The sequence below is a fragment of the Rhinoraja longicauda genome, chromosome 5 (assembly GCF_053455715.1).
Source record: "Rhinoraja longicauda isolate Sanriku21f chromosome 5, sRhiLon1.1, whole genome shotgun sequence".
Taxonomy (NCBI): domain Eukaryota; kingdom Metazoa; phylum Chordata; class Chondrichthyes; order Rajiformes; family Arhynchobatidae; genus Rhinoraja; species Rhinoraja longicauda.
In genome coordinates this window covers 12,089,050-12,116,718 of record NC_135957.1, presented here as the reverse complement: position 1 = coordinate 12,116,718, position 27,669 = coordinate 12,089,050, and the positions used below count along the sequence as shown (strand labels likewise).

Sequence of the window (27,669 nt, the reverse complement as noted above, 5' to 3'; positions counted from 1 at the left end):
GAAGGACCTCTTTGCTCCTATACTCAACTCCTCTTGTTACGAAGGCCAACATTCCATTGGCTTTCTTCACTGCCTGCTGAACCTGCATGCTTCCTTTCAGTGACTGATGCACTAGGACACCCAGATCTCGTTGAACTCCCCCTCCTCCTAACTTGACACCATTCAGATAATAATCTGCCTTTCTATTCTTACTTCCAAAGTGAATAACCTCACACTTATCTACATTAAACTGCATCTGCCATGTATCCGCCCACTCACACAACCTGTCCAAGTCACCCTGCAGCCTTATTGCATCTTCCTCACAATTCACACTACCCCCCAACTTAGTATCATCTGCAAATTTGCTAATGGTACTTTTAATCCCTTCGTCTAAGTCATTAATGTATATCGTAAATAGCTGGGGTCCCAGCACCGAACCTTGCGGTACCCCACTGGTCACTGCCTGCCATTCCGAAAGGGACCCATTTATCCCCACTCTTTGCTTTCTGTCTGTCAACCAATTTTCTATCCATGTCAGTACCCTACCCCCAATACCATGTGCCCTAATTTTGCCCACTAATCTCCTATGTGGGACCTTGTCGAAGGCTTTCTGAAAGTCGAGGTACACCACATCTACTGACTCTCCCTTGTCAATTTTCCTAGTTACATCCTCAAAAAATTCCAGTAGATTTGTCAAGCATGATTTCCCCTTCGTAAATCCATGCTGACTCGGAATGATCCCGTTACTGCTATCCAAATGCTCAGCAATTTCGTCTTTTATAATTGACTCCAGCATCTTCCCCACCACTGATGTCAGACTAACTGGTCTATAATTACCCGTTTTCTCTCTCCCTCCTTTCTTAAAAAGTGGGATAACATTTGCTATCCTCCAATCCACAGGAACTGATCCTGAATCTATAGAACATTGAAAAATGATCTCCAATGCTTCCACTATTTCTAGAGCCACCTCCTTAAGTACTCTGGGATGCAGACCATCAGGCCCTGGGGATTTATCAGCCTTCAATAGACAATAGACAATAGACAATAGGTGCAGGAGTAGGCCATTCAGCCCTTCGAGCCAGCACCGCCATTCAATGCGATCATGGCTGATCACTATCAATCAGTACCCCGTTCCTGCCTTCTCCCCATACCCCCTCACTCCGCTATCCTTAAGAGCTCTATCCAGCTCTCTCTTGAAAGCATCCAACGAACTGGCCTCCACTGCCTTCTGAGGCAGAGAATTCCACACCTTCACCACCCTCTGACTGAAAAAGTTCTTCCTCATCTCCGTTCTAAATGGCCTACCCCTTATTCTCAAACTGTGGCCCCTTGTTCTGGACTCCCCCAACATTGGGAACATGTTATCTGCCTCTAATGTGTCCAATCCCCTAATTATCTTATATGTTTCAATAAGATCCCCCCTCATCCTTCTAAATTCCAGTGTATACAAGCCCAATCGCTCCAGCCTTTCAACATACGACAGTCCCGCCATTCCGGGAATTAATCTAGTGAACCTACGCTGCACGCCCTCCATAGCAAGAATATCCTTCCTCAAATTTGGAGACCAAAACTGCACACAGTACTCCAGGTGCGGTCTCACCAGGGCCCGGTACGACTGGCTAACACTGCCACCCAGCTTCGTGTCATCCGCAAACTTAGAGATGTTGCATTCAATTCCCTCGTCCAAATCATTAATATACACTGTAAATAACTGGGGTCCCAGCACTGAGCCTCGCGGTACCCCACTAGTCACTGCCTGCCATTCCGAAAAGGACCCGTTTATTCCTACTCTTTGCTTCCTGTCCGCCAACCAATTTTCTATCCACCTCAACACTGAACCCTCAATACCGTGTGCTTTAAGTTTGTACACCAATCTCCTATGTGGGACCTTGTCGAAGGCCTTCTGAAAGTCCAGATATAACACATCGACTGGTTCTCCCTTATCCACTCTACTAGTTACATCCTCGAAAAATTCTATAAGATTCGTCAGGCATGATTTGCCTTTTGAAAATCCATGCTGACTTTGTCCGATGATTTCACCTGGGGCTGGGGCATCTTGGCTGGCGTGGGAAAGTTGGGGTGAAGGGCCTGTTTCCACACTGTTTAAGTCTATGACTCTATAACTCTAAGTGTTCAGCCACTTCAATTGCAAATTCTGCAGTTCCGGGCACATTTATTTACTCGTTCGTTCCTCCATTCAGATCTTTGCAACCTAACCTCAGCATTTCTTGAGCTTTTCAGGAATCTTTTAAGATTTAAAAAAAAATACTTTCAGTTAATTAATGCGATGAGTGGAATTATTCTCCACCAGCTTGTTCTCACATCTAAAAATAACAGGAAAGTTTGAGAACATTAGTTACCCTTAAGATTGAGTCCACCCCCAGGAAAATGTAGTATTGAACTGCAGACGAATACATGAATAAATAAGTGGAACATAGCCCACATTATGTGTAGGAAAATAACTGCAGATGCTGGTACAAATCAAAGGTATCACAAAATGCTGGTGTAACTCAGTGGGTCAGGCAGCATCTCAGGAGAGAAGGCACAAAATGCTGGAATAACTCAGCGGGTAAGGCAGCATCTCAGGAGAGAAGGGTCTCGACCCGAAACATCACCCATTCCTTTTCTCCTGAGATGCTGCCTGACCCGCTGAGTTACTCCAGCATTTTGTGATACCTTTGAATAGCCCACATTATGTAGCTCTGCAGTGGAAATTATGCACAGGACAGGAGTTTCCTCGACAGGACCTATTGTGAGGCTGTCACGCCAAGGGTCCAGGTCGAGCGAAGGTGGGAGACTGTTTCAGGGGGGAGTGGACGTGGACTACAGGAGACCCCAGTGGCTGTGCCTATTGCAAATAGGTATACCCTCTTGGGAACTGTCGGGGCAGAAGACGTTTCCAGTCCGAGTGGCGGACCTGTTGGCAAGGATACTCGACAGGGGAGACCGAAGTCTGGAAGAGCCGTAGTGGTCGGTGACTCCATAGTCCGAGGGACGGACAGAAGATTCTGTGGCAGCAGGAGGGACTTGAGGATGGTCTGTTGCCTCCCTGGTGCCAGGGTTCAACACATCACAGACCGGCTTCAGAAAATCCTAGTGAGGGAAGGCGATCAACCTGAAGTCGTTGTGCACGTGGGCACGAATGACGTCGGGCGGAAGAGGAAGGAGGTGCTACAGCGGGAGTTTAGAGAGTTGGGAAAAGCACTGAGAAGTAGGACGTCGAAGGTAGTTATCTCTGGACTGCTACCGGTACCTCGTGCTGGTGAGGCCAGGAACAGAGAGATAGAGGGTATGAATTTATGGCTGAGGGGCTGGTGCAGAGAGCAGGGATTTAGATTTCTGGACCACTGGGATCTCTTCTGGGCTAGGGGTGACTTGTACAAAAGGGACGGGTTGCATCTTAACAGCAGGGGAACAAACATTCTGGCAGGCAGGTTTGCTAGTGTGACACCTGTGGCTTTAAACTAAGTAGTGGGGGGGAGGGGTTAACAAATTGTGAATATGAAGATGAGGTAAAAGGGAATACAGGAGATATTGCAAAAGACTCTCGGAAGAATGGGAACAGAAGTTCTAGAGCGGAAAAGAAATTAAGGGCAGGGCCAATTGTGAACGATGTGAGAGGGGAGGTAAATACAGAAGTTAAAGTGTTGTACTTAAATGCGCGTAGTATAAAAAATAAAGTGGATGAGCTTGAGGCTCAGTTAGTCATGGGCAAGTATGATGTTGTAGGGATCACTGAGACATGGCTACAAGAGGACCAGGGCTGGGAACTGAATATTCAGGGGTACACAACGTATAGAAAAGACAGACAGGTGGGCAGAGGGGGTGGGGTTGCTCTGATGGTAAGGAATGATATTCATTCCCTTGCAAGGGGTGACATAGAATCAGGAGATGTTGAATCAGTATGGATAGAAATGAGAAATTGTAAGGGTAAAAAGACCCTAATGGGAGTTATCTATAGGCCCCCAAACAGTAGCCTCGACATAGGGTGCAAGTTGAATCAGGAGATAAAATTGGCGTGTCAAAAATGTAATGCTACGGTGGTTATGGGAGATTTCAACATGCAGGTAGACTGGGAAAATCAGGTTGGAAATGGACCCCAGGAAAGAGAGTTTGTAGAGTGCCTTCGAGATGGATTCTTAGAACAGCTTGTACTGGAGCCTACCAGGGAGAAGGCAATTCTGGATTTAGTGTTGTGTAATGATCCTGATCTGATAAGGGGACTAGAGGTAAAAGAGCCATTAGGAGGCAGTGATCACAACATGATAAGTTTTACTCTGCAAATGGAAAGGCAGAAGGGAAAATCGGAAGTGTCGGTATTACAGTATAGCAAAGGGGATTACAGAGGCATGAGGCGGGAGCTGGCCAAAATTGATTGGAAGGAGGCCCTAGCAGGGAAGACGGTAGAACAGCAATGGCAGGTATTCCTGGGAATAATGCAGAGGTTGCAGGATCAATTTATTCCAAAGAGGTGGAAAGACTCTAAGGGGAGTAAGAGACACCTGTGGCTGACGAGGGAAGTCAGGGACAGCATAAAAATTAAGGAGAGGAAGTATAACATAGCAAAGAAGAGTGGGAAGACAGAGGATTGGGACTCTTTTAAAGAGCAACAAAAGTTAACTAAAAAGGCAATACGGGGAGAAAAGATGAGGTACGAGGGTAAACTAGCCAATAATATAAAGGAGGATAGCAAAAGTTTTTTTAGGTACGTGAAGAGGAAAAAAATAGTCAAGGCAAATGTGGGTCCCTTGAAGACAGAAGCAGGGGAATTTATTATGGGGAACAAAGAAATGGCAGACGAGTTAAACCGTTACTTTGGATCTGTCTTCACTGAGGAAGATACACACAATCTCCCAAATGTTCTAGGGGCCGGAGAACCTAGGGTGATGGAGGAACTGAAGGAAATCCACATTAGGCAGGAAATGGTTTTGGGTAGACTGATGGGACAAAATGCTGGAGTAACTCAGCGGGTCAGGCAGCATCTCAGGAGAAAAGGAATGGGTGATGTTTCGGGTCGAGACCCTTCTCTCCTGAGATGCTGCCTTACCCGCTGAGTTATTCCAGCATTTTGTGCCTTCTCTCCTGAGATGCTGCCTGACCCACTGAGTTACACCAGCATTTTGTGATACCTTTGATTTGTACCAGCATCTGCAGTTATTTTCCTACACATAATGTGGGCTATGTTCCACTTATTTATTCATGTATTCGTCTGCAGTTCAATACTACATTTTCCTGGGGGTGGACTCAATCTTAAGGGTAACTAATGTTCTCAAACTTTCCTGTTATTTTTAGATGTGAGAACAAGCTGGTGGAGAATAATTCCACTCATCGCATTAATTAACTGAAAGTATTTTTTTTTAAATCTTAAAAGATTCCTGAAAAGCTCAAGAAATGCTGAGGTTAGGTTGCAAAGATCTGAATGGAGGAACGAACGAGTAAATAAATGTGCCCGGAACTGCAGAATTTGCAATTGAAGTGGCTGAACACTTAGAGTTATAGAGTCATAGACTTAAACAGTGTGGAAACAGGCCCTTCACCCCAACTTTCCCACGCCAGCCAAGATGCCCCAGCCCCAGGTGAAATCATCGGACAAAGTCAGCATGGATTTTCAAAAGGCAAATCATGCCTGACGAATCTTATAGAATTTTTCGAGGATGTAACTAGTAGAGTGGATAAGGGAGAACCAGTCGATGTGTTATATCTGGACTTTCAGAAGGCCTTCGACAAGGTCCCACATAGGAGATTGGTGTACAAACTTAAAGCACACGGTATTGAGGGTTCAGTGTTGAGGTGGATAGAAAATTGGTTGGCGGACAGGAAGCAAAGAGTAGGAATAAACGGGTCCTTTTCGGAATGGCAGGCAGTGACTAGTGGGGTACCGCGAGGCTCAGTGCTGGGACCCCAGTTATTTACAGTGTATATTAATGATTTGGACGAGGGAATTGAATGCAACATCTCTAAGTTTGCGGATGACACGAAGCTGGGTGGCAGTGTTAGCTGCGAGGAGGATGCTAGGAGGCTGCAGAGTGACTTGGATAGATTAGGCGAGTGGGCAAATGCATGGCAGATGCAGTATAATGTGGATAAATGTGAGGTTATCCACTTTGGCAGCAAGAACAGGAAAGCAGAGTATTACCTGAATGGTGAACGATTAGGAGAAGGGGAGATGCAACGTGACCTGGGTGTCATGGTGCACCAGTCATTGAAAGCAAGCGTGCAGGTGCAGCAGGCAGTGAAGAAAGCGAATGGTATGTTGGCATTCATAGCAAGAGGATTTGAGTTTAGGAGCAGGGAGGTTCTACTGTAGTTGTACAGGGCCTTGGTGAGACCGCACCTGGAGTATTGTGTGCAGTTTTGGTCTCCTAATCTGAGGAAAGACGTTCTTGCCTTAGAGGGAGTACAGAGAAGGTTCACCAGATTGATCCCTGGGATGGCGGGACTTTCATATGAAGAAAGACTGGATAGACTGGGCTTGTACTCGCTGGAATTTAGAAGACTGAGGGGGGATCTTATAGAAACATATAAAATTCTTAAGGGGTTGGAGAGGCTAGATGCGGGAAGATTGTTCCCGATGTTGGGGGAGTCCAGAACCAGGGGTCACAGCTTAAGGATAAGGGGGAAGTCTTTTAGGACCGAGATGAGAAAACATTTCTTCACACAAAGAGTGGTGAGTCTGTGGAATTCTCTGCCACAGAAGGTAGTTGAGGCCAGTTCATTGGCTATATTTAAGAGGGAGTTTTCTGTGGCCCTTTTTGCTAAAGGGATCAGGGGGTATGGAGAGAAGGTAGGTACAGGTTACTGAGCTGGATGATCAGCCATGATCATATTGAATGGCGGTGCAGGCTCGAAGGGCCGAATGGCCTTCTCCTGCACCTATTTTCTATGTTTCTATGTTTCTATGTTTACACTAGTCTCACCTGCCCACATTTGGACCATATCCCTCCAAACCAGTCCTATCCATGTACCTGTCTAATTGTTTCTTGAACGTTGCGATAGTCCCAGCCTCAACTACCTCCTCCGGCAGCTCATTCCATACACCCACCACTCTGTGTGTGAAAAAGTTACCCCTGGGATTTTTATTAAATCTTTTCCCCCTTCACCTTAAACCTATGTCCTCTGATCCTCAATATTTGGTACAAATAGTTCAGCAAAGAAAGGGTGAAAGATGAAAGGGTGAAATTAAGTTTTCACAGGACTGCAGTTACTGACAGATAACTGGAAGGGCGAGTAGGTTGAAAGGCAACTTCATTGCCTCCAAATCAATTTTATTTTTTCAATGCATGAAATTGGGATGAATCATAGATCAGAGGTGGTTTATGGGACGTGATGTCCAAATTGGAAATGGATGAGAAAACAACTCCTTTTCCTACCAGCTTTAAGTTTATTTACATTTAGAGATACTGCGTGGAAACACGCCTGTCAGCCCACAGCATCCGTGGGGAGAAGGCAGGAGAAAGGGGTTGAGAGGGAAAGATAGATCAGCCATGACTGAATGGCCGAGTAGACTCGATGGGCCGAATGGCCTATTGATGACTTGTGAACTTATGAATTCCAAAGGGAGGCAGATATGAACCACTGCATACGTTCAATAGGAACCTCACTGTGGGCCAAAAGCTGAGATGCTGCCTGACCCGTTGAGTTACTCCAACTTTATGTGTCCATCAATTCCACATCGCAGTCAACGCGAGTGAAAGTTGTTTTCCAATCAATGATTTAATGCTTCCTGTTACTATCACAAATCTATGGTTGCTGTGCAACTGACCAACAGCAACAATCCAGCGTTATTTACTTTGTTAGTCTTTGCAATCGTTAACTCGCTGCTCAACCTTAATCTGTTCCAGAAGTAAAGAAATGCCCTACTTCTCACAGAAGATAGACACAAAAAGGTTGGAGAAGCTCAGCAGGTCAGCATCTTTGGAAAAAAGGAATAGGTGATGTTTCTGGGACCCTTCTTCGGACATATCACATTTCCCTTCATTAACAAAAACCCTTCAACCCAAAGGATGACCCAGTGGTGCAGCGGTAGAGTTGCTGCCTCACAACGACAGATACCCGGGTTCAATCCTGACTACGGGTGCTGTCTTTATGGAGATTGTACGCTCTCCCCGTGATCTCATGGGTTTTCCCCCCCGAGTGTTCTGGTTTCCCCCCACATTCCAAAGATGTGCAGGTTTGTAGGTTAATTAGCTTCTGCAAATTATTCTGTAAGTGTGTAGGATAGAACTAGCGTAAGGATGATTGCTGGTTGGCGCGGACTTGGTAGGCTGAAGGGCCTGTGCTTGTGTCTCTAAACTAAACTAGTACGCATCAAAAGTTTTTCACTGTGCTGCAGTAAACGTGACAATAATAAACCGAACTAAACCTGATTCAAGTGTTTTCTGGAGGAGAATGGATCATTTATGAGAGGCATTGATAAGGTAGATAGTCAGAATCCTTTTTCCACCAGGATGGAAAAAATAAAATACCAGAGGGGGTAGCTTTAGGGGCAAAGTTTAAAGGCGATGTGCAGGGCAAGTATTTTTTTCTCGTTGAGGGTGCTGGAATGTACTGCCGGGGATGATGGGAGAGGCGGATACAATAAGTAGCATTTGAGACATTTTTGCATAGGCACATGGATATGCAGGGAATGGAGGGAGATGGGTTAAGTGCAGGTAGATAAGTGTCGGTCTTGACATTATGTACAGCACAGACATTGTAGGTCGAAGGGCCTGCCCCTGTAATGTACTCATCTATGTGCCCACTTTCACTTCCTAGGGTGTTATAAAAAGAAAAAAGAAAAAAGAAAAAATCTGAATTTGTTGATTGCAGACATTTGGAGAGGTACTTGGATAGGAAAGGTTTAGAGGGATATGGGGCAAACGCAGAGAGGTGGGACTAACATAAATGGAGATCTTGCTCGGCATAGGCAAGTTGGGCCAAAAGGCTTGTTTCTGTTCTGTATGACATCTACATAACCCCCATTGCCTTGAGCTGAGAATCTTTCTTTAGTTTATTTTTTACGAGATGTAATGTGCAAGGACATTACCATTAATTCTATAATGGGAATTATTCTGATCATCTGTGGGCGAGATAAGGAAATAAATCCTAATACAGCGCTGATACCTTGAAGCCAATCAGTAAATTCACAGTAAAATATCTCAGTGGTAATGCTTGAAACAAATTTCCAACACTTTGCAATTTGATTGAATTTCTGCATTTGTGCAAATGCTCAGTTTATAAAAACTAGAAATCAGGAACAGGAGTAGTTCACTCAGCCTGCCCTGCCCTACAATGTGATCATGGTTAATCTGCCTCAAGTGTCAACTCTTATGTACAAGTTCCCTCACAGCCCTCCATTCCCTGATTAGCTGAGTTCACTTTGGAGACACAGCGTGGAAACAAGTTCTTCGGCCAACGCTGACCAGCAGTCACCCGTCCACTAATTCTATCCTACGCACAACGGACATTTTACAGAAGGCAATTAACCTACAAACCTACACGTCTTTGGGATGTGGGACGAACCAGAGTACCCGGAGAAAACCCACGCAGGTCACAGGGAGAACATACAAACTCCACACAGGTAGCACCTGAGGTCAGGATCGAACCCGGGTCTCCGGTGCTGTAAGGCAGTGGACCTTTTAACAAAAAGGGCAGTGGACCTTTTAACAAAAACTCCACCACTGTGCTGATCTTCCGCGTATGTATCTACCCTTTCTTTAAATAACTCGATGATCCACTGTCCACAAGCTCGGGTTAGAGACCAGAAATTCACCATCCTTTGTGAGAAGTAGACCCTGTACGCGAGTTTTAAATGAGTGCTCCCTGAACCTTATGTCCCCTCATTCCTCTCCTTTGTCCTTGTGCTTCCTTGGGGATCTGATATGTTTCATTAAGGTCACCTCACAATCCTGTGACTCTCCAAAACAAATGCAGCAGAACATTTCCCCAGGGCAACATCTGCAAGACATATTCAATCTTCATAATGGTTCTAAAAGCATGTTTGATGTTCTGCTGTGCTTTGTTTCTGCTTCCCACTAATCTTTTAAAGAAATAAAGCTGTACATTTGTTTCAGCCTGAGCAAAATATTTACGGAGAGCTGAAATCTCACATATTCCCAGGTCTCTTTGTGTATCACAAAGTGGGCCGTTGACAGTCTGCGGTGTTTCGAAGGGCATGTTCTTCGAAACATGCGTAGAGTTGCTGCCTTACAATGCCAGAGACCCAGGTTCAATCCTGACTAAGGGTGCTGTCTGTACGGAGTTTGTATGTTCTCCCTGTGACTGCGTGGGTTGTCTCCAGGAGCTGTGGTTTCTTACCACACTCCAAAGACGTGCACAGGGTGATTGTTGGTTGGAATTGGCTTGGTGGGACAAAGGTCGTGCCTCCAGGCTGTATCCCTAATGTGCACAATTTACAGAAGCCAATTAACCCACAAACCTGTACTTCTCCGGAGTGTGGGAGGAAACCGCAGCTCATGGAGAAAACCCACGCGATCACAGGGAGAACGTACAAACTCCGTATAGACAACACCCGTAGTCAGGATTCAGCCCGGGTCTCTGGCGCTGTGAGGCGGCAACTGTAGCGCTGTGCCACTGTGCCACCCAAGTCCGTCTCCAAGGTTGTCCAGTAATCCAGTGGAAAAGAAAGATCGGATGCAACCTTGCATTAAATTTGGATTAAGTGAAATTCAATAAACTGTAGACGCTGGGAACCTGAAACAATGACAGCAGATGTTGGAAGTACTCAAAAGATTGGGAAAGAGAGACACAGAGAAGACAATTCATCAGATTAAGAAAAAGAAATGCTCCTCGTGTGTAGGATAGTGTTAATGTGCGGAGATCGCTGGTCGGTGCAGACTTGGTGGGCCGAAGGGCCTGTTTCCACGATGTATCTAAACTAAACTATAGATCATCAGTGGAACAATTGGGTGCAGCTGGTAGAACCACTGCCTGACAGCACTATATACCCAGGCTCGATCCTGACTGCCGTCTGTGTGGAGTTTGCACATTCTCTCTGTGACCACGTGGCTTTCCTCCGGGTGCTCTGGTTTCCTCCCACACTCCCAGGAGTGTGGGCTTGCAGGTTAACTGGCCTCTGTAAATTGCCCGTAGTGTGCAGGGAGTGGGTAAGAAAGAGGGATCACATAGAACGAGGGTGAACGGGTGATCGATGGTCGTTGTTGTTTCAGTGGGCCAAAGGACCTATTTCCATGCTGTATCTCGAAAGTGAATTAATCTGTGTCCCACAATTTCCTGTCTGTCTGTTACTGACAGATACCCCTTATATTCCTCTCGGCTGTGATAAATTGTGGTATTCCTCAGAATGATGCATCTTTATTCACACAGCCTCTCCAATGCCACGTGACCGCTGCAAGTCTTGACATGCGACAGGAGCAAAGCAAGTGTGCTTGCAAAAGCTCTGCCATGCTTCACAGAAGGTCTCAGGTTTGCTTCCTGCATCATCCCGTCTCCTGAGGAATGCCAGATTTAAATGCAATCAGATTACAGGGAACCAATACTAATTCCCAAGGTAAGTGATTGCTATTTTTGCAGATCCTTGGCGTCACAAGGTTTATTAATGCAAATACTGTCAAGAGGGATTCACTTTGCTGAAGGCACATTTTTATTTGGTTTGTCAGAACGAACTGAGGGAAGCAAGCCAGTTTGTGGCATACTAACCTATTTAGAATTTAGAGACACAGCATGTGTCCTTCGTCCCATGTGTCCTTCGTCCCACTGAATCCGTGGTGACCAGCGATCACCCTGGACACTAGCACTATCCTACACACCAGGGACAATTTACAATTTTAGAGAAGGCAATTAACCTACCAACCCGCGTATCTTTGGAGTGTGGGAGGAGATCGGAGCACCCGGAGAAAACCTACGCGATCACAAGGAGAACGTACAAACTTTGTTTGATAGCACACTTAGTCAGGATCTATATGGGGCTTGTACGATCTCCCTGCGACCGTGTGGGTTTTCTCCGAGTACTCCGGTTTCCACCAACACACCAAAAACATGCAGGTTTGTAGGTTAATTGGCTTCAGTAAATTGCCCCTGGAGTGTAGGATACAACTAGTGTACCTGGTGATTGCAGGTCGACACTGACTCAGTGCAGCAAAGGGCCCGTTTCCACGCTGTATCTCTAAAAGTAAAGTAAACACTTTGTCTGGCAGCTCCAAGGTAGACACATAAAGCTGGAGTAACTCAGTGGGACAGGCAGCATCTCTGGAGAGAAGGAATGGGTGATGTTTCAGGTCGAGACCCTTCTTTAGCTCGTCTGGCAGCTTGTTAAAATATACCCACCAGCTTCTAAGTGAAAAGGATGCCCCTCAGGTTCCTATTATATCTTCAAATCACCCCTCATTGTCTTTAATATTGATATTTATTGATGTGTGGACATGTTTATTTTGGGGGGAGAAATTAAGTCTATTTAAATCATTTTCAAAAGCCTAACTAATTGAGATGGTTAAAAGCCTTCCAAAAGTCTTTGGCAACAGAGAACACATGGAAAACGCACTCAGTCTGAAGAAGGGTCTCGACCCGAAACGTCGCCCATTCCTTCTCTCCAGAGATGCTGTCTGTCCCGATGAGTGACTCCAGCATTTTGTGTCTATCTTCGGTTTAAACCAGCATCTGCAGGACTCCGACAGTCCTTTCAGGTTAGGCAGAGGTTCACTTGCACCTCCTCCAACCTCATCTACTGTATCCATTGTTCAAGATGTGGACTCATACATTGGCGAGCCCAAATGCAGACTGGGCGATCGTTTCATGGAACACCTCCGCTCAGCCCACCTGAACCTACCTGGTCTCCCGGTTGCCAGACACTTTAATTCTCCTTCCCCTTCCTACACAGACCTTTCTGTCCCTGCTCTCCTCCATTGTCAGAGTGAGGCTAAACGCAAAGTGGAGGAACAGCATGTCCTCCCTCCTGCAGAATAATTTCTTATCATCGACCTCTGGAGAGTTACATTTGAGAAGCATTTAGACGGATGCTTAAACAGGCAGGACTTAAGGATGGAGTCCTGATGCAGGCAAATGGGCAACAAAATAGGTCAGTATGGCCTTGGTGGTCTGAAGGGCCAGTCCCGGCCAGAAACTGTGCTGCACAGCTCCAGGAGCTCTTGTAACCAACTCCACGATCAATGAAGACAGGACCAGATATCCCATCCAGATGAGGACACTGCTGCCAAAGCTTGCCCACATCTAGACACAGAGTAGTGGAGTAACTCAATAAGGCAGGCAGCAACTCTGGATTAAAAGGAATAGGTGATGTTTCGGATCGGGACCATGCTGGCGGCACGGTGGCGCAGCGGTAGAGTTGCTGCCTTACAGCGCCAGAGATCTGTGTTCCATCCTGACTGCGGGTACTGTCTGTATGGAGTTTGTACGTTCTCCCCCATGACCGCGTGGTTTTCTCTGGGTGCTCTGGTTTCCACCCATACTCCAAACACAGTTTGTAGGCTAATTTGGGTTCAGTAAAAATGGTAAATTGTCCCTAGTGCGTAGGATAGTGCTAGTGTTCGGGGTTATCATCATATCATATATATACAGCCGGAAACAGGCCTTTTCGGCCCTCCAAGTCCGTGCCGCCCAGCGATCCCCGTACATTAACACTATCCTACACCCACTAGGGACAACTTTTTTAACATTTACCCAGCCAATTAACCTACATACCTGTACGTCTTTGGAGTGTGGGAGGAAACCGAAGATCTCGGAGAAAACCCACGCAGGTCACGGGGAGAACGTACAAACTCCTTACAGTGCAGCACCCGTAGTCAGGATCGAACCTGAGTCTCCGGCGCTGCATTCGCTGTAAAGCAGCAACTCTACCGCTGCGCTACCGTGCCGCCCTTATCGCTGGTCGCTGGTTATCGCTGGTCGGCATGGACTCAGTGGGCCGAAGGGCCTGTGTCTGCGCTGTATCTCTCAACTAAAGTAGATAGTTTACTGTACTTTAGTAAACGGGTATGGATCATGTGCAGGCAGGTGAGATTAGTTTATCTTAGCATCATGTTTGGCACAGACATTGTGGGTCAAGTGCGCTGCAACCAAGGAGGCCGAAAAATTGGTGGTGGACCTGTATTTGCCCCACGCTTACATTCATTCAGAATTTTATTTCCACAATGCAATGAATATTAATCATCCTTAAACATCTGCCCTGTTAAAAGATAATTTGCTGGTATACAGATTGAGACCTTTCTAAGCTTCGGAACCCAAAATGAGCTACACCATGGTGAACAAGCAAAACAAACACAGCACTGGCATTTGGAGTTAATCACATATCATTGTTTATGCATGTTGATAATCCATTCCTTCCATTGACAGCCATCCACGTCAACCCATTTGATCAAGAGACAGAAAGACAACTGCAACTAATAAGTGAAAGTTGGGATTGTCCTAGAGTTCATGACATTGCATTGTTTTTACATGCTGGTAATCCCTTCCATTAACAGCCATCCTCGCCAAACCATTTAACAGAGAGAGAGAAAGAGACAGCGGGTAACGAAGACTCAGTGAAAATGTGCTCACCTTCTCGGGGTCTGTGGTGCTGATAACCCAGATGCAGTGGGCATTGTTTTCATATTGGACGGGGTAGTTGGGCGAAGTGATGACACCACTCGGACCACGAAGATTGGAGCCACATGTCCTTGCTGGATCAAAATTGAAAGTTAGAAACATGCGTTATAACAACTGTTGCAAAAAGAGCAAAGTCCCTCAGAGTCGGTCTCTCTACATGCACGCAATAACACAGACGGTTATAAACCTCGTTCGGAAGCACTACAGATGGGGGATGGTCCAAATGGAGGCAAAACCCATTTTGGATAATGAATGGGTTTACGTCTGAAGTTTCTCTTAAGGGATTGCTTTTAGACACATCAAAACGATGATCGGTTGAAAGCATCCAGCTTGACTCATTCAGTGTTGAGTGACTCATTCATAGCTTGACTCATTCAGTGTTGGCCTGGATGTTAATCAAGTTTGCTCTTCATTCGTTGGCCTCCAGTGAAGAACATTCATGCATGACACTAGACTCAGGGGAAGATGTCTATCGCAATGCCTGTCAAGATCAAAGAGCTTCTTGCTCAGTTGAGTTCAGAGATACAGCGTGGAAATAGCCACTTCAGCCCACGGCGACCAACAATTACCCCATACTCTAGCACTATCCTACACACTAGGGACAATTTACAGAAGACAATTAACCTACACATCTTGAGTGTGGGAGGAAACTGGAGCACCCATGCAGAAAGCCCACGCAGTCACGGGGACGTTGTACAGGCAGCACCCGTAGTCAGGATTGAACTCTGGTCGATGGCGCTGTAAGGCAGCAACTCTACCGCTGCGCTATCGTGCCGCCCTGATTTTAGGTGCAGCATGGAAACATAAACTAGGCCACTCCATTGAGACACACAATAGGATGGGCCAGAGACTATGGATGGGAAAGAATAAACACCGCATGATGTTTTGGATCTTCTGCTGCCTGTCCTCTCTTTGAAAGCTCTGACACCCAGCATAATTTCCCACTTTCTCCTTGTGATTTAGGGTGGCACAGAAGTACAGCGGGCATAGCTGCTGCCTCACAGTGCCAGAGACCTTGGTTCGTTCCTGACTACGGCTGCTGTCTGTGCGGAGTTTGCACCTATTCCCTGTTTTCTCTGGGTGCTCCGGTTGCCTCCCACACTCCAAAGATGTGCAGGTTTGTTGGGTTTTTGGCTTGTGTAAAATGTTCCCAGTGAGTCGGACTGTCCTAGTGTATGGGGTGATTGCCGGTCAGAGTCGACTCAGTGGACCAAAGGGCCTGTTTCCACGCAGTATCACTGACGTCTAAAGATTTAATCAACCGCAACTATGATGAGAATTATTGACACTCTTCCAAGAAAAAAGACCTGCCTGCACATTTTAGCCTGCAAATGAGTAGCAGTGGATAAAACATCTTCCATGCATTTCCCTTGCCATATTATAGTTGTACAGTGCCGCGCTGTGCATGAAAATACAATAAAAAGTCATTTTGGAAGTCGGAAATCAATTAAATGCCCACAGCATGCTTGGCTGAGGTGCAGTAATCCTCAAAATATTCAGTTCCCCACTAGGTCAATTGATAGTTTTATTCCATATCTTTCCATGCAATGTGGGCTTTGTAAAGATACCATTTATTTCCCATCCATTTTCCCTGTGTGAAAGCAGAGGCAAAACAGAACCCAGACTCAATGCAGCATGTCTGGCAAAATTGTTCTCTCCTTGTTAGCGAGCTACCCAACATTGGAGAATTCTCTTCGAGGCTCTTTGATGTGAAATTTTAAGATTTTAACTCAGAGACAATATACATTGTTTTATTGTATAATAAAACAATGTATATTTTATACGTTGCTTTATTATACAATAAAACAATCTATACATTGTCAGTATGAGGCCACACACAAATTGGAGGAGCAACACCTCATATTTTGCTTGAGCAGCTCACAGTCCAGTGGTATGAATTTTGATTTCTCTCATTTCGTAGCTCTTGCATTCCTTATCTCTCCATCTCCCCCCCACCGCTCCACTCAGAGTCAGGATCGAACCAGTGTCTCTGGTGCTGTAAAGCAGCACCACCACTGTGTAGCCCTTGTCTCCCTTTTTTACTTAGATGGAGTGGGGAAGGATGCTGGATTTAGCTTTTATTTATTTAACTCTGTAAATCGTCTTATTCCTTTACATGATTCTTGGTCAAATTTTATTTGATAAGACTCCATCAAAGTCTTTCAGAAGATTGTTTTATATGACACCAATTATTTAAATGCACTACTGTTGTTGTTGTTGTTGTTGGCGCTCAGATTTAACAGTGCTACATTTACTATCACATTCATCATTGACCAAGGCCTTTCCCATCTCCATTGGCTCCTACAACCCTCCAAGATCTTTGCCCCTGAACCATAGGTTTTTATGGCCCCATTATTGCCACACACGTGCCTACAGTTGGCAAGGCTTAGAGTTCTGGAACTTCCTCTCTGAGCATTTCTACATCTCCACATCTACTCTGCTTCCTTTAACAATCTCCTTGGTGCCTCAACGTTGGATGAACCTTTCAGTCAACTGGTGCAACTCGCTGCTAAAATCAACTTGATATCGCTCTCATAAAGTGTTTTGAGGAAGGCACGAAATAAAATGCATGCGTTAATTTTCCATGAGACCATATCTATTAATGAAACGCATCATTCCTTCTAATTAAAGGCAAGCTGCTCTCATATCTAGAATTAAGTTCATACGTCATAGGAACAGAATTCGGCCCAACGAGTCCACTCCGCCATTCAATCATGGCTGATCTATCTCTCCCTCTCAACCCCATTCTCCTGCCTTCTCCCCATAACCTTTGACACCCGTACTGATCAATAATCTGTCAATATCCACATTAAAAATACCCAATGATTTGGCCTCTACAGCCCTCTGTGGCAATACATTTCACAGATTCACCACCCGCTAACGAAAGAAATTCCTCCACATCACTTTTCCAAAGGTATGTCCTTTGATTCTGAGGCTGTGCCCTTTGGTCCGAGACTGTTCCACTAGTGGAAACATCCTCTCCACATCCACTCTATCCAGGCCTTTCACTATTTGGTAAGTTTCAATGTGACATCGGTGGTGGGGAAAATGCTGGAGTCAATTATAACAGATGAAAAAGCGCCAGATTTGGATAGCAGTAACAGGATCGTTCTGAGTCAGCATAGATTTACAGAGGGGAAATCATGCTTGACTAATCTTCTGGAAATTTTTGAGGATGTAACTAGGAAAATGGACAAGGGAGAGCCAGTGGATGTAGTGTACCTGGACTTTCAGAAAGCCTTTGATAAGGTCCCACATAGGAGATTAGTGGGCAAAATTAGAACATATGGTATTGGGGATAGGGTATTGACATGGATAGAAAATTGGTTGACAGACAGGAAACAAAGAGTAGGGATTAACGGGTCCCTTTCAGAATGGCAGGCAGTGACTAGTGGGGCACTGCAAGGCTCGGTACTGGGACCGCAGCTATTTACAATATACATTGATGACTTAGATGAAGGGATTAAAAGTAACATTAGCAAATTTGCTGATGACGCAAAGCTGGGTGGCAGTGTGAACTGTGAGGAGGATGCTATGAGGATGCTATGAGGATGCAGGGTGACTTGGACAGGTTGGGTGAGTGGGCAGATGCAGTTTAATGTGGATAAATGGGTTATCCACTTTGGTGGCAAGAACAGGAAGACAGATTATTACCCGAATGGTGTCAAGTTAGGAAAAGGGGAAGTACAACGAGATCTGGGTGTCCTTGTCCATCAGTTACTGAAAGGAAGCATGCAGGTACAGCAGGCAGTGAAGAAAGCCAATGGAATATTGGCCTTCATAACAAGAGGAGTTGACAAAAAGAGCAAAGAGGTCCTTCTGCAGTTGTACAAGGTTCTAGCGAGACCACGACCGGAGTACTGTGTGCAGTTTTGGTCTCCAAATTTGAGGAAGGACAGTCTTGCTATTGAGGGAGTGCAGCATAGGTTCACAAGATTAATTCCCGGAATGGCGGGACTGTCATATGTTGAAAGAATGGGGCGCCTGGACTTGAATACACTGGAATTTAGAAGGATGAGCAGGGATCTTATTGAAACGTACAAAATTATTAAGGGATTGGACACGTTAGAGGCAGGAAACATGTTCCCGATGTTGGGGGAGTGTAGAACCAGGGGCCACAGTTTAAGAATAAGGGGTAGGCCATTTAGAACGGAGATGAGGAAAAACTTTTTCACTCAGAGGGTTGTAAATCTGTGGAATTCTCTGCCTCAGAAGGCAGTGGAGGCTGATTCTCTGGATGCTTTCGAGAGAGTTAGATAGAGCTCTTAAAGATAGCGGAGTAAGGGGGTATGGGGAGAGGGCAGGAACGGTGTATTGATTGTGGATGATCAGCCATGATCACAGTGAATGGTGGTGCTGGCTGGAAGGGCTGAATGGCCTACTCCTGCACCTATTGTCTATCCCCCCCCCCCCCCCACCTCTCATCCTTCTGAATTCCAATGAGTACAGGCCAAGAGCCATCAAACACCAAATTAATCCATGGCCAATCCAGTGCTGCAGCCACAACTGTGTGGAGAGTGAACATGGTTTTACACTAACACAAATCCTTGAAGATTTCAAAAGTACAGCAACGGCTCATGTTAACGGACTTTGTTTATAGCGGATGGACTGATGCCATCCCAACTTTTCCCGGGCCCGGTTTGTAAGGTGCACCAGCGAGCTCTTCTGCACCCACCGCTCGCTCCGGTTGATGCGGCTCACGTTGGAGCCCATGGGGACAGAGCTTTCTTCAGGCCGCCACCAATGACAGGACGCGCTCGGTCACCATGAGGCTCCCTCCCCTCTCACCAGCCGCCGCTTATTCCTGTTGGTCGTCGCTTTGTCCACTCCTTCTCTCTCTCCCCTTTCTTCCATCGATCTGTCCACTTGGACTCACCTCCCCACTTCACCACCGCCTCCTCCTCTTTCTTCTGTCGCTCGTTTCACTTGGACTATCCCTTCCTCCACTGCTGCCCCCTACTCCATTGCTCTGTCAAATTGGACTCTCTCCACTCCCACCTCCTTCTCCTCATTCCACCACCACCCCCTCCTCCTCCAGAGTCGCCGGCATAGACCACCTTGGGAGCGGGCAGTGGACAGATTGATGGCTGGCTGGGTGAAGGGGCAGCTGGTGAGGGGGAGGGGGGGGGGAAGAGCCCCACCGTGATTGATCACGTCCTGTTGTTGGCAGCAGCCTGAAGAAAATGCCGTCCCAAGGCGCTACAACATGAGCCGCAACAACAGACACAATAGACAATAGACAATAGACGCAGGAGGAGGCCATTCGGCCCTTCGAGCCAGCACCGCCATTCAATGTGATCATGGCTGATCATTCTCAATCAGTACCCCGTTCCTGCCTTCTCCCCATACCCCCTGACTCCGCTATCCTTAAGAGCTCTATCTAGCTCTCTCTTGAATGTATTCAGAGAATTGGCCTCCACTGCCTTCTGAGGCAGAGAATTCCACAGATTCACAACTCTCTGACTAAATGGCCTACCCCTTATTCTTAAACTGTGGCCCCTTGTTCTGGACTCCCCCAACATTGGGAACATGTTTCCTGCCTCTAACATGTCCAACCCCTTAATAATCTTATACGTTTCGATAAGATCTCCTCTCATCCTTCTGACCCATCACCGGACTGTGCAGTGGGTGAAGAAGGGCTCGCTGGTGCAGACCGGCACCATCGGCATCTAGTTTTAACGTGCTGGAGTAACCTAGCCGACTGAATTAGTCTGAGGAAGGTTCCCGATGTTATCTATCAATGTTCTGCAGAGATGCTGCCCGACCACTGAATTACTCCAGCACTTAGTGTCCATTTGTTTATTAACCGTCACCTGGAGTTCTTTGTTTCAACGAGCTACAATAACAATATCTTACTCGTTTTCAGCAGATTATCGGCAATAATGGATACTATTCCACCCCCCCCCCCCCAAATGGTCTGTTATAAAAGGGTTTACTGAACTGTAAAGTTCCTTTTGAGCATTAGAGCGTGGGACCATTTTATTGTTCTAACTGTGATTATTTTCTATTCTTAGTGGATAAAGAACCCGTACATCTTTTGAAGATGTGTAGTTGTTAATCCAGTGGATGACATGACACTGACCCAGAAGGTAATCCACTGGACTGCACAATGGCACAGCTGGTAGAGCCATGACCCAGATGGCTTGGGTGCTGTCTGTGTTCTCCCTGTGACCACGTGGGGATTTCTCCGACTGCTCTGGTTTTCTCCCACACTCCAAAGACGTGCAAGTTTTGGGTTAATGGATCTCTCTAAAGATAAATGCCCCTAGTGTTTAGGGAGTGGATGAAAACATAGAATAACATAGAACGAGTGAACCGGCGATTGATGGTCAGCGTGGACTCGAGGCAGTGAGGGGCCTGTTTCCAAGCTGTATCTCTCAATTCCACAGCATTCAAGAAAGACAGGTGGCCAAGCCGATGGCCTTCAGGTGAAACAACTCGATCTGCAAATCATTCTTTGATTGCTTACCCCGGCAGACAGGTCGGTGGTCGTTCCAGGCAGATAGCGTGTCGGTCACCTTCTGACAAGTGATGCTTTTTGACCCCTGAAGCACATAGCCATCATCACAGGAGAACTGCAAAATGGCTCCCAATCTGATGCAAACACAAAACAGGATCACAAAACGTTACTCCTGTCAATAACTCTCCTTTCCTTCAATTAAATCTATTAGTGCACAAAGCTACATGAGAAACAATCCTTACTTGAAGCATCCACTGGCAATCCTGCTACTTTTAGGTAGGGAATGGATTTCTGCAAGCTGCTTTGTTTTAACAAGGGGTGGTCAAAAAGGCTTTTGGCACATTGGTCTTCATCAATCAGGGAATTGAGTACAGAAGTTGGGATATATAGATGTTGCAGTTGTATAAGACTTTGGTGAGGCCACATTTTGAGTATTGTGTTCAGTTCTGGGCACCATGTTATTGGAAAGATGTTGTTAAGTTAGATTAGCCGCAGAGAAGATTTACAAAGATGTTGCCAGGACTTGAGGGTCTGAGCTTTAGGTAGAGGTTGAGCAGGCTGGGACTTTAGGCCTTGCAGCGCTGGAGGATGAGGGGTTATCTTACAGAAGTGTATAAAATCATGAGTGGAATATGTCAGGTAGACACACAAAGTTTGCCCAGAGTAGGGGAATCAAGAACCAGAGGACATAGGTTTAAGGTGAAGGGGAAAAGAGTTTATAGGAATCTGAGGGGTAACCATTTCCACACAAAGAGTGGAACAAGTTGCTGGAGGAGGTAATTGCAGGAGGGACCATCACAAAGCTTAAGAAACAATTAGACAGGTACATGGATAGGACAGGTTCTGAGTGATATGGGCCAAATACAGGGAAGTGGTACTAGTGTGGATGGGACATGTTGGCTAGTGTGGGCACATTGGACCAAAGGGCCTGTTTCCACACTGTATGATTCTGTGACTTTTATTTTAGGTTGTCACTGTGATGTTGGAAATAACGCCGGATCAATAGTGAATACCTGTACGGCACCCAAAACAATGTCTCACTTAATACATGTGACAATAATAAACAATTACCAATACCAGCAAGGAACCAAACACAACTGTAAAGAACCAAACCTGAAGTAATTGAGGGAAACCACAAGCCGAGATTTGAATACACTGTGACAGCAGTCATGACACCAGATCAATAATGAATACACTGGCACACAGGACAGTGAACTCACCAGATGGGCTTCAATTCTGGTGATCCTGGAATCAACCCCACACCTTCCTCTCTGACCCCAGGATTTATAAGAAGTATGTTTGTCGGATCGGGTTAATAGGGCCAATGGACTTAATTGGACTTGGCTGTGGCTCATTTACCTGAGGCTGGGAGAGGAGCAGATCTTAAAGGGGACCTTTCATCACAGCACATGGAAGTGCAAGGAAGAGAGGGATGTGAATCATGTACAGGCAGATGAGATCAGTTCAACTTGGCACAGTCATTGTGGGCCAAAGGTTTCTGGTCTGTACTGTTCCATGGAAATGGAATCATAGAAACAATACTCCATCCTTTGTTCCAACTATATTCTTTTTTTATTTTTTTAAAAATATTTTTTATTTTTGAAAAGCATATGTACAAATAGAAATAAGAAAAAACACATTTGTTACAAAGTTCTTACATAGCTTCAATTTTTAAATTTTTGAAGAGAGAAAGTAAAAATAAAAATAAAAAACTATAAACTTGGGGAGAGAGAATAAGAGGGTTTAAAAAAAAGGATCTAACAATAAAAATTAAAGGGAGTAGATCCGGGAGACAATAACCACAGTTGTGCATCCAACCCCTAACTCAAGTTTCAACTTTTAATTTAAATTTTTTATTTTAGTCCTGTGCCAAACATTTACTTTTCTAAAAATTCAATAAATGGAGACCATATTTTTTAAAATAACTCAGGTTTGTCGATTAAGGCAAACCTTATTTTTTCCAAATGCAGGGTCTCTGTCATTTCCGTAGTCCACATTTTAATTGTGGGGGTTACAACTATATTCTAACTCGGAGGTATACAACAGGAGGAAAGCAGAACGGTTATGTTCGTTACATTTTCAAAATTACTGCACATTGTCAATGTGAGAGGAAACCGGTGTAGCCGGAGAAAACCCAAGCGGTCACAGCGAGGACATGCAAAGGCCGTACAGACAGTGCCCGTAGTCAGGATCGAACATGGGTCTCTGGCGCTGTAAGGCAGCAACTCTGCCGCTGTGCCACCCCTGTGTTTCGTGTTTCTCATTGGAAATATGAAGCAAGATAAGCAAGTTCATCTCCTTTTGACACTACTCTTAAAAATGAAGCTTATAATCCATCACAGTGAAATAAAGAAATAGACATGCTTCTTGAACTGCATTTCCGTAAATAATTAAGTGTGTATACAAAAATAATTAAATTTGATTCATATAGAGCACATCACGTATCTTACACTATCTTTAAATCTGTGCACTTTGTCTGCTTCTGAAACTCATTAAATATTATTTATATATAAACATAGCATAAAAAGTAAGGAAATTTGTGTTTGGTAGATTATTTCTTTGTTGTAACAATGCTTCTTGCCAATAAATCTTATACCGTTGGAAAGCCTGTTTATTTCCCTTTTAAATGGTGCCACATTTGTAAGGAAAATGCATTTGTGGGATGAGCAGCAGAGCTGAGTATGTGGGTTGCGCCCATGAAAAATCTGCCAAATCTTCTCTGCCAATGCCAAACAGCTTATTCTGCCATTGACTCTTGTTCGGTGTTGTTTGGTGGATTGGATGATTGAAGTCTGAAGAAACAAGACATATTGGCAATTTAACAATTTATTCATTTAATAAACAGGAGCCTCAGTAGCGTGTGGAAGAACCATACACAGCCACAACAGCCTGGCACCTCCTCCTCATGCTGGTCACCAGCCTGGTCACACACTGTTGTGGGATGGCATCCCATTCTTCAACCAGCATTTGTCGCAAGTCAGCCAATGTGGTTGTGTTGGTCACTCTGGCACGAACAGCACGCCCAAGCTGATCCCACAAGTTTTCAATGGGGTTGAGGTCAGGACTGCTGGCAGGCCATTCCATCCTCTCCACACCCAAATTCTGGAGGTAGTCTCTGAGAAACCCTGCTCTGTGGGGGCGAGCATTGTCATCTTGGAGGATAGAGTTTGGTCCCAGACTGTGGAGATATGGGATTGCCACTGGTTGCAGAATCTCATCTCGATATCTCTCTGCATTGAGATTGCCTCCAATGATGACAAGCCTCGTTTTTCCAGTGAGGGAGATGCCGCCCCACACCATCACACTGCCTCCACCAAAAGATGTTACTCTATCGGTGCAGCAATCAGCATAGTGTTCTCCGTGTCTTCTCCACACTTTGACCCTATGATCCAACTGCCGTAGGCAGAATCTGGACTCATCGCTGAATATAACGTTCCTCCACATGTTCAGGTTCCAGTGCACGTGTTGCCGACACCAGCGCAAACGGGCCTGACGGTGAAGGGCAGTCATGGCAGGCCTCCTGGCAGCCCTATGAGACCGGAGATCGGCTGCGTGCAGTCTGTTCCGAATTGTCTGGGCTGAGAGCCGTCGGCCATATCGTCCTGCAAACCTTGACTGCAAATCTGTAGAAGACAGCCTACGGTTCCTAAGTGCTGACAGGGTGAGGAAACGGTCTTCTTCAGGTGTCGTCTTCTTGGGACGCCCACTTCGCGACCTGTCTCTGACATCCCCCGTTATATGGAACTTGGCCTTCACTTTGGAGATGGTACTAGGGCTCACTCCAAATAATGCCGCAACTTGGTTTTGCGGAACACCAGCTTGAAGTTGCCCTATCGCACGGGCCCTATCCAGATCAGTCAAACGTGGCATGCCGATTCTTGGAGCAGACACCTACTGACCACTCTAGCAGGGCCCATGGTCACAGATGCTGCGAAAATCGCCACAAAGTTGGCTGTGGAAGTCGGCTATGGGAACAGATCTACCGATCAGAGCAGAAGTCCCAATGAGGTCGGATCTTGGAAGAAAAGTTGTGCAAACTAATGAAAAAAAATCTCAAAAATCTCAAAATCCTACATACAGCTTTAGACTTTAGACTTTAGACTCTGAACTAAACTTTAGAGATACAACACAGAAACAGGAACTTTGGCCCACCAGTCCATGCTGACCAGCGATCACCTCGTATACGAGCACTATCCTACACACAAGGGACGTTACTATTTACAAAAGCGAATTAATTTACAATAGTGTATGTCTTTGGAGTGTGGAAAGAAACCGGTGCACCCAAAGAAACCCACGTGGTCACAGGGAGAACGTACAACCTCCATACAGACAGCACCCGTAGTCAGGATCGAACCCGGGCGCTGTAAGACAGCAACTCTACTGCTGCGCCACTGTGCCGCCTGAAATAAAAATTCACTCTAAATGAAATGAAACAAAACTGCTGCAATTTTTTTTACAAATGAAAAGTGTACAGTTCCAGTTTACATCCTAAATAAGAATTATCCAGAGGCATTGCTGAAAGCATAAACATAACAAATCTTGTGTTCCGCCAGAATTGTTTCTACTTATGTTTATCAGCATAAGTAAAAATGTATATTTTATGCATGTGTCTGTTTATGACTACGCGGTGATTTTGACTAACATCTGACCTCAATCAAAAACTCATCCTTCACCACATTCTGTACCTTCCACTTATAGTCCAACATAGGTAATCATGCCTCTCATCAATCTCTTCAGAAATATATAACAATCCAAGTGTAATACCGATTTACATGCTGGCATAGACGGTGAATACTCTAATGTTCCTATTTGATCATCAGAATCAGAATCAGAATGGCCTTTATTGTCATCCAAAAAACAAGTCTTTTGGACGAAATTCCGTTACCCACAGTCCAACAATAAGAGCAATAAAAATAAGTAATAACACACACATTCACAAACCAACACAAAACAAAAAAAAGAAACATCCATCACAGTGAGTCTCCTCCAGTCACCTCCTCACTGTGATAGAAGGCCAGAATATCTTTCCCTGCCGTCTTCTCCCGCGGTCAGGTTGTTGAAATAGCCACGTCAGGGCACCCGACATTGAAGCCCCCGCCAGGCGGAGAAAATCCCGCGGCCTGTTCCAGGCCGTGCCGGACGGTGAAAGGTCCGCAGCGGGCCGACCCAAGCCCCGCGATTGGTGGCGGGCGAAGACGCTGCCACTGCCGAAGCTCCCGCGATCGGCTCCCACCCAGGGGCCTGAGAGCTTCCGACGTCCACGTGGCCCGCGGCCGAAGCCTCCGAGGCCTCCGAAGGCGAGTCGCAGCCACACTGGCAGCGCCACTACAGCCTCCAAAGGCAGCCAGCTCTGCAGGTGGTAAGTCCGGTCCACGGGCTCTGGGAACCAGACCCCAGGTGGTCCCAGCTGGAGGCCGCCAGCTCCAGGTGTTTGGCCGATGGTAGGCCGCAGCGGGAACGGAGACACGACCCAGTAAAAAAAGGTCGCGTCACCATCTGGAAGAGACAATTTTACAGGTCCCCCCCCCACACAACCACAAAAAACAATACATCACATCTAAACACTACAATTAAGACAAAAAACAACAAAAGACAAGCGGACTGCAGGCGAGCCGCAGCTGCTGCACCGCACCGCCACTTCCTGTCGTATACAATTACAAATTATAGTCTTTAATAATTTGTAGTTACACCTCCTTTTGATTATTTAGACATATTTGTCTCCATTCCATTTACATTAAAATGATAAATATCTGCCAGCACTTTTGTGCCAAACACTTTCCCCATATTTTAATAATAGTTTAGTTTAGTTTATTATCACGTGTACTGAGGTACAGTGAAAAGCTTTGGTCGTGTGCTCACCAGTCAGCGGAAAGACAATACATGATTACAATTGAGCCATTTGCAGTGTATAGGTACATGATAAGGGAATAATGTTTAGTGCAAGGAAAAACCCGTCAAGTCTGATCAAAGGTAGTATAAGAAAATAACTGCAGATGCTGGTACAAATCGATTTATTCACAAAATGCTGGAGTAACTCAGCAGGTCAGGCAGCATCTCGGGAGAGAAGGAATGGGTGACGTTTCGGGTCGAGACCCTTCTTCAGACTGATGTCAGGGGGGCGGGACAAAGAAAGGATATAGGTGGAGACAGGAAGATAGAGGGAGATCTGGGAAGGAGGAGGGGAAGGGAGGGACAGAGGAACTATCTAAAGTTGGAGAAGTCGATGTTCATACCACTGGGCTGCAAACTGCCCAGGCGAAATATGAGGTGCTGTTCCTCCAATTTCCGGTGGGCCTCACTATGGCACTGGAGGAGGCCCATGACAGAAAGGTCAGACTGGGAATGGGAGGGGGAGTTGAAGTGCTCGGCCACCGGGAGATCAGTTTGGTTAAAGGTAGTCCAAGGTTCACCGATGAGGAACATAGTAGTCCGGGACTGCTCTCTGGTTGTGTAGGATAGTTCAGTTGCCTGATAACAGCTGGGAAGAAACAGTCCCTGAATCTGGTGGTGTATGTTTTCACCTTTCTTTACCTTTTCCCTGATAGGAGAGGGGAGAAGAGGGAGTTGCCAAGATGCGACTCGTCCTTGATTATGCTTCTGGCCTTTCCGAGGCAGCGTGATGTGTAAATGTAGTCAAGGGAAGGGAGGTTGGTTTGTGTGATAGTCTGGGC

At 45.8% G+C, this 27,669-nt stretch overlaps 1 protein-coding gene across 1 annotated transcript in view; it reads right to left on the bottom strand.

The window, feature by feature from the left end:
- The window catches only part of LOC144593406 (CUB and sushi domain-containing protein 1-like), a 1,892,487-nt gene that overhangs the window by 609,049 nt on the left and 1,255,769 nt on the right, over positions 1-27,669 (bottom strand). The window contains exons 9-10 of the mRNA XM_078398909.1: positions 21,008-21,132; positions 14,491-14,612 (exon numbers count right to left, since the gene is read on the bottom strand). Of these exons, the coding sequence (XP_078255035.1) occupies positions 14,491-14,612; positions 21,008-21,132 (247 nt within the window). The remainder of the gene's footprint in view (positions 1-14,490; positions 14,613-21,007; positions 21,133-27,669) is intronic.